Below are 8,192 nucleotides of genomic sequence, written 5' to 3' on the forward strand. Positions count from 1 at the left end.
CAACTTCTCAAAGGGATTGGATTGAGGAGACAAGGAGAAAGAGAAGAAAGAGAAATACAAAAAAGACTAGAAGAGGTGAGTCTTCTTTCTTTCACAAAATCTCATTTTTTGTCTTCAATCCTTGAAAATCAAGCATGAAAACTAGCACATAGCCTTAGCAATACAAGGAGAAGCATGCTTCAACACTCACAAAACGAAATCTCACAAAAAACGAACCTACATTGTTCAAAGAGAGTCACCTTCTTAAAAAACTTCTTTTCACACAAGCAAAGAGGGAGAAGGGTGGAGAGGGAGCACAAGTGTTAGGAAAGGGGTGAGTAGTGGTGAGGAGTGGAGAATAGAGTGGAGGAAAGCGAGGTCGTCGGATATAGGGGGGAGGAGAGATTGCTTTTCTTGCAATAGAGATTGCTAAAGAAAGCGCCACGTCGCGAGGTTTCGGGTTTTAGTCCATAGCATCGCTATATAGCGATGGAATAGAGCAAATCATCACTATATAGTGACGGAACAGAGCAAAACGTCGCTATATAGTGACGCTTCAAGACACTTTTTATTTAAAGTTAAAAAAGAAGCTCATAGATGCTATTTTATAACTGTTAATATATTTCCTTGTTGGCGCATCATCGGACGAGCTTCCACTCGTAGCACAAAGTGGCTTACAGAGAGGTTATATTGTCATTGCACTCATTGCAAGTGAGAAGTACGACATCAACGTCGTATTATCATGCGCCACTTGTGGATGTATGGGGAGGAGCTTGAACTAGTACCCGTCATTGGTGTTGCACATGTTGATGGATTATCGGTAAGTCAAAGCTATTTCAGTTCGTGATTAATATTGGATACCATTATGGTACGAAACCTTGAGACAAGATCTTATATTTACACGAAATCTTAAAATAGGATAAGGAGGCTGACGAGGGTATGCATATACCTTCACACTTTGAGCAAGACTATAGTCTCCTAGATGATGAAAATGCGAGAGTTGCAATCAACACAATTGTACGAGGGTGCTAGGATGTCTAAACTACATGCTTGTCTCTCAATCTTGAATCTGCAAGTAAAGTATGGGTGATCGGATACAAGTGTCTCGGCCTTAATGAGGTTAGCTCTTGCATTAATTTGACTCATTATTTGGATATCGTTTGTTTTGAGAATCATCATGTATGGATTAGTGTATCGAATCATCATTATTCGAAGCCTATGTATGTTTGAATTGTGATAGGTTGCTCTAGAAGATGTTGCCTGCACCAAATACCATGCCCGCATCAAGAGATGAAGCGAAAAAGATGCTAACAACGGTGGGTATGGATTATGATACCATCCCTGCTTGCCATAATGATTGTATTCTCTTTCGTCGTGAGCATGGAGATTTGGCTAGTTGTCCGAAGTGTGGGAAACAATGATATAGAGATGATTTGTAGGGTGAGCAGATACCGGTAAAGGTCTTGAGACACTTTCCCATCATTGCAAGAATACATCACATGTTTCGATGCAAATCCATAGCGGAGTTGATGACATGGCATGCATCTCATCGTTCCACTGATGACACATTGAGGATTCCCACAGATTGTGCAACTTGGAAGCACATAGACAATCAGTGGCCGGACTTTGCAAGGGAGCCACGCAACTTACATCTTGGGCTCGCCATGGATGGCGTGAATCCTTTTGGATTATGCTCAACATCTTGGTCGACATGGCCCATAGTCATGGTGAATTACAATATCCCACCATGGCTAACAATAAAAAGGAACATCTCATGCTTGCATTACTTGTGCCAAGGAAGTACAAGGCAAAAAATATGGACGTGTACATGGCACCTTTGATAGAAATGTTACAGATATTATGGAGAGGAGTGCGGGTCTTTGATATTTCCAGAGCTCCTAGGCATACCAATGATATTTTGGTCAGGGGTATCTTGACGTGGACCATGCATGACTACCTAGGATATGGAGAGTGCGCAGGTATGTGGTTGTGTCTCTACAAGTATAATATAAGATTATGCTTTTATGACTCTGTTTCGCACACATGTCTTATACTAACACATTCATGCATGCATGCAGGACTTGTTACAAGTGGGTACCATGCTTGTCATGTTTGTGGATTGGGTTTGAAATCACTTGAATGATACTCCAAACATATGAGGAAAAATGTTTATGAAGGTCATGCTCGATACCTTCCACTGGACCATCTCGCACGTGGAGGTCAGCTTGATCCACCACCATCATATTTGAAGGCAAGTGACTGGATTCAAGCTTGGAGGGCGAATGGAGAGGAACGTCCTCCTAGTATGAAGAGGCTATGGATCTTTCACGAGCTTCCTTATTGGGGTCAGTTACAAATCAATCATCTCTTGGATCCTATGCATATCTTCAAGAATGTGGGGGCTACTATTTGGGCACACTTGGTTGGTTCCAAATACTCGAGAGGAGTGCGAGAAGACTTGCGTGCTATGAATAGGATGTCTCATTTGTGGCCCCAAGTGCATGCTTCGGGAAAAGTTGTCCTCCTGAAAGCAACGTGGATCCTCTCTACGAGGGAGGAGGCAGCAGTCAAGGCAGACATTGCCTCTTTTCAAACACCGACAGGGTACATGCATTGCTTGAAAGGATCATTTTTAAAGGACAATAAGCTTAGTGGGCTCAAGTCCCATGATTGGCACAAGGTCTTGCAGGTATTCTAAGCTGTAGAATTAGTGTACCGATAATCGTGATGCATTAGCGTAATTATGATTATGTTATATTGTTGACATGACTTCTTTGTTGCTTTGATAGTTCATCCTCCCAATTACAATAAAAGGGTGCTTACAAGAAGATGTTAGAATGCTATATTCAAGATCAGTGGTATTGTGAGGTATGCTTACTATCAAATCACATTGATTGCATTTTCGTGAATTTAAGCTGAATAATCTGTAGACTGATTATGAAAATATCTTACCTGGGCATGTGAAATAGCTGGATATCTCAAAAAGAGATCTCCATATCGAGCATCGAGAAGGCTAGGGTGGAATCCATTGAAGCCGTATGCTTGCTTGAGAAGCACTTTACCTCGAGCATTATGACAACTCAAGTCCACTTGCTTGTGCACATAGTTGATGAGGTGGCTATTGCAGGTACCATTCATAGTCGATGGATGTTTTTTCTCGAGCGGTTTATGAAAACTTTGAAGGGATTTGTAAGACGAAGAGCAAGACTAGAAGCAAGCACGGCAAAGGGATGGCTTGTGCAAGAGTCATTAGTATATATCACGGAGTTTCTTGCATCCACGGATCCCGATATGCCGCAAGCTTGGCATAACAAGGATGATGATCGCATCGTTGGCAAGGTTCCTCCTCAGGGGGGTCACTGTGTATAAATCCTCTATATCGCGTGCGTTCAAGGCCTATTTTTAAAATCCCTTATTTATAACTTTTTCATTAATAAAATGGACTCCTTTTCTATACAAATCTGTAAATTTTTTCCAAAACTATTTTAAATAGTCCCTTATGTATATTTATTTTTGTAAATTTCAGAAATAAAAAATATCCTTCTGTTGAACTCACGTGATAGGGTTACATATGATGAGTGACCCCCCCGAGGGTTCCTCAAGGAAAAGGGATTGAAAGAAAGATGAGCGAAGAGCAAATGGAGAAATTCAATAAGTTTTGTATCCTCAATAGCCCTGAGATGCAGAAGTGGATTGAGAGATATGAAGTGGCCAAAGCAGAAAGAATAAATGCAAGGATGAGATTCAGAGTAATGTACAGGCGATCACAACCATATCCACGGGATCTGGCTCTTCTCCCCACTCACATGTCACTTGATTAGCTACAATTGGCTCTACGTAAAGCCAAACGTGATGGAAAGATAATAAACGAGCGTGAGCGAGAGTTATCATCTGGATGTATGATGCATGTAAGTTTCTTACCTCTTGACGTAATTAAGTAATTATTTGTGGCAATATACGCTATAAAATAGATGCATCTTCATTGTTTTAGTGATGCTCTTTTACAGTACAAAATGTATAGTGCATTATGGTCATATGGACGACATTTTCGCATGGAACGCATCGATTCAAAGAGTGTCACGTATGATTGTGGAGTCATGGCTAACTTCACACAAGATAGCCGAGCAAGTGCTTCGGATACCAATCTTCTCTCCTCACAGTTGGATTATTGTGGAACCACACGCAAAATCTATGAAGTTGATTTCAGACGATTTAGTATTTTCATTCTTGATGTAAAATGGTTTAGAACTATTTACAACGGTCCCCATGCGACAGTGAGAAAAGATAGTAGCGGTTTCTTTGCAATAGACTCCACCAAACATTGGACCAATGAAAGTGATACTAAATTTATTCTTCCCGAGCACTGTGAGCAGGTGCATACTAATGATTTAATTAATCGAAGCTTTCGTTTTTAAAGATCCATTGATACATGTACTTAAGCATAATTTCATATATATAATTGATGACATTTGGCACCCATCTTCAATATAGGTGGTTTTTCATTCGGATCGTTTTGATCCATGATGGTGGTACGTGATCCAAGTTGCACCATGAATTAAGCAAAATTTTTAAGATAGAGATGTGGATATGGAGATGCCACTACCAATGCCGAATCCAATTGATCCCGATGAATCTAGCGAAGAAGATGAAGATCACAATATGAGCCAAGAGGAAGATGCACATAATGACATTGCACGGGAGGAAGATGGTAAGGATTGCTACGAGAGATTATTCCTAGCCCTATGCAAGTACAAGCGGAGCTTTGCCACTACTCTACACACGCATTCTGTACTACCTAAGTCCATGTTGGCATAGAGACAACACTATGTAACAATGGCAACAGAGAAACTCCCCAAGAAAGAATGGTTTTTGGACAGGAAGGACAAAGATCATTGCATGGAGGAGTGCATCAATATATAGGTGAAACATGATGTAGTGGGTAGTGCGATGAGATATTTGCTCACAGAAAAAGATATCCCTATTGGTAAATGCAATATTGCCCTAGTATTGTGAAGCATATAGCCGCTTTATCCACGGCTAAGGAAAAGGCATGAAGAAGATGGGTCTGAAGTAGCCACCTCGTCAGCAGCGCTCGTGGGACCCACAACCACATCAACAGAGCACCTTGCCGTATGCATGGTCGTATCATCCGGGAAACGCGGCACTTATAAAGTCGATAATACAGATAGGATTCTAGAAGTACTCATGGACGGTCAGGATCAGGTCATTTTTTGTAAAAACGCAAGGCTGAGATTGTCGCGTACACAGGAATCGCTGGGTAACGTACACGTGGAAGGCAGGGATGGGTATGGATGTGGATAAAAGGGACGGCTGAGATTGTCCCATGCAGAGATCAAGCTCACCCACGTGATAAGCCCAAATTTAGTCGAACAGACGACCGCCGACCGCCCTGATCCAATCATTCTTTTGGTCAAGCTCAGCAATATGAGAATAGTGCACACAAACCATGGCGGTCGGTATGCCTCGCAATCGAGTATAGGTGAAGCACGCAAAGACACAGTGTCTCTTTTTCATCCTCTCCTACAAGACAGGACAAGCCATCTCTTTCCCTGCTTGAATCTTTCATTGCCTTCATCCCCACGCTTCAGCCTTCACACAGAAGCAGTGACTCCATCCCTTCCGTCTTGCAGTCATGCCAGCATCCACACCGCCTGCCAAAGAATTCTAGTTTTCTTCTTCCATCTCCACTACCTCGTCTTTCTTTACACAAACAACAGTCGTGTGCTATATTCTCCACGTTATACCTGCTTGCCGGCCCTCCTAGTTCCTCCTCAACATGGCTCCTCAACCCTTTCCAGAGCCCCGTATTCCGTCATCTCCCCACAATACCTCGGTCCCTTCAGAGGTCCAATTTTTCCCTCCGACCTGCATGGATAACTACACGCTCATCAAGCCACTGGGCCACGGTAATATGGGGACTGTTTTCCTGGCTGCTCTCCGTGACACGGACAAGTTGTTTGCCTTGAAGGTCATGAGCAAGGAAGCGCTCATTAAACACGATGCCCTTCATAGGGCCACAATGGAGAGAGAGATTTTATCGGAGCTAAGGCATTCGCTTTTTCCCACATTACAAGCTTATTTTGAAACGGAGAAACAGCAAGTTCTTGTAATAGATTACTGCCCCGGGGGAGATCTGAACTCGCTGAGACAAAAGCAGCCCGAGAAAAAACTTACCGAGGCCGCCGCGAGGTTTACTCCATGCCCTTGATTCCTGGTCGGCCACATTTTATGCTCTTCTTTTTCAAGCGCTCGATCATGGAACATTTACATCGTGCAATCTGCCTCTCTTTCTCTCTCTCTCTCACACACATCCATCCATCGTGAGTGCTTATGTCGTTTTTTAGAATTTGTGCTTGTTCGAGCTTATCCTTAATGCTTCATTGGTGCAATCACGCAGGTTTTATGTTGCAGAGGTCGTGCTGGCTCTGGACCATCTACATAAACTTGGGTATGTCTATAGAGATTTGAAGCCAGAAAACGTTTTGGTGCAGTCCACTGGTCACATTATGCTCACAGATTTTGACCTCTGCCTGAAGCTGGCTAGCAATGAATCAAAGCCACCTAAGGAGAAGGCGTGGCTCAGATCGAGCCAATTGCTGTCCGTATTTTCTTGCGTGGGTACAGACGTTGATCACAGAGATGTGATAAAATCACAGGATCATGTTTCCCGCACCTCTCCTGTCGCCAAGAAACAGGTGAAGCACAAACAATTGTCCAGTTCTACAACTCGTGTGACACCTCTAGACCCTAAGAAAAGCGGTAGCACTGGACGGTCGCATTCTTTCGTGGGTACGGAGGAGTATGTAGCCCCCGAAATGATCTGGGCAACTGGGCACGATTATGCTGTGGACTGGTGGACGTTAGGAGTTTTTGTGTATGAATTGGTTTATGGGACAACGCCTTTCAAGAGCTATAGTCGTAAAGAGACATTCTTCAACATTGTTTCCAAGGAACCGAAACTCTCTGGCCCATGGTGTCCTCTGCATGATCTGATTAGGAAATTGCTGGCTAAGGAGCCTAGCCAGAGGCTTGGATTCAAAGCGGGGGCAGAAGAAGTCAAATCCCATACATTCTTCCAAGGCCTGTTCTGGGATGAACTGCAGTGCGTCGCCAGGCCTCCAAACATGCCTTCAGCTTTGACGCTGGAAGAGTTCCTGGGGTCAGAGGGTATCAAGAGAGTAAATTTGGAAGAGCAGCTGGCTGTTGTAGAGCGTGCGAGAGCTGGAAGGTCGAAACGCTCAACCAGGACAGGTCTTGACCTATCTCCTCCCCAAAGTTATGGTGAGCAGACGTTTAACGGCAATTGGAGTCCACCACACGAGAAATACGCAAGCGGACATGACTTCGAAGTTTTCTGATGGAAATTGGAATACTTCCAGCTGTTGATGGTGGTAGTTCGACTCCATTTTCCACAGAGTTGCGGAGACTTCAGTAATACTTTTTTTCTAATGTACATGACATAGGAGGGATTACGTTTCAGGGCAATGGGTTTATCGAAAACGATCTCATTGAGGCTTGACAGTTACCAGCTACCTAGCGGTTTGGAAGCACTTTGTATAGCGCCCATACTGTTTAATAGCTTACAGGGAACGACATTCCCTTTCAGAACTATACATGGAAGCACGCTTGCGTTGTCATCTTCGGGTCACATTCTGTAAAGCAGTTTCTGCCACAATACCAAGTATGGCGGCGGTGGCACCAGTTTATAAGGTGATTTGTATATATATTTTGGTCTCCTAAATAGGATGGCTCTCCTGCTAACCAGAGGAGATTAGTGAGGGGCACATTAATTGATCGATCTGCTACTAATCAAGCATCACAAAATATAACCCACTCTTCTGGCATGAAAACTTTAAACGAAGAACGATTGGCAGAAATTCCCAACAAATAATTCATAAAGCTCATTCATTTTTTTTTTAAATCCATACAGAAACGCCTTTGAAGCTACTCAATAGAAATGCCCTCGATTTACCTAGATCTGCCCTCGATTTACCTAGATCTACAGAAAGTATGCGGTCAATATAAAACAATTTTCATCATAGGAGTGTCACATTTCTCTAAATCTTTTCATATGAACATGCTAGTTTCTTATATGTCCAGTTTAAGCTTATAAATTTAAATTTATATGTTCTGTTAGTATCATGTATAATTCATTGTTAGTGGAGACTTGGATGTCAATTTATGTTTTTCCA

At 42.7% G+C, this 8,192-nt stretch overlaps 1 protein-coding gene across 1 annotated transcript; it reads left to right on the top strand.

Moving 5' to 3' along the window:
• Window positions 1-5,594: 5,594 nt before the first annotated feature.
• LOC147894156 (serine/threonine-protein kinase OXI1-like) lies at window positions 5,595-7,795 on the top strand. Its single transcript, XM_087384812.1, has 2 exons — window positions 5,595-6,189; window positions 6,398-7,795. The coding sequence occupies exons 1-2, from the start codon at window positions 5,777-5,779 to the stop codon at window positions 7,356-7,358; spliced, it is 1,374 nt and encodes a 457-aa protein (XP_087240938.1). The 5' UTR covers window positions 5,595-5,776; the 3' UTR covers window positions 7,359-7,795.
• The last annotated feature ends 397 nt before the right edge of the window (window positions 7,796-8,192 follow it).

Source organism: Dipteris shenzhenensis, chromosome 14, assembly GCF_047967505.1.
Source record: "Dipteris shenzhenensis isolate YYH24624 ecotype China chromosome 14, Dip_SZ_1.0, whole genome shotgun sequence".
In the NCBI taxonomy this organism is placed as follows: domain Eukaryota; kingdom Viridiplantae; phylum Streptophyta; class Polypodiopsida; order Gleicheniales; family Dipteridaceae; genus Dipteris; species Dipteris shenzhenensis.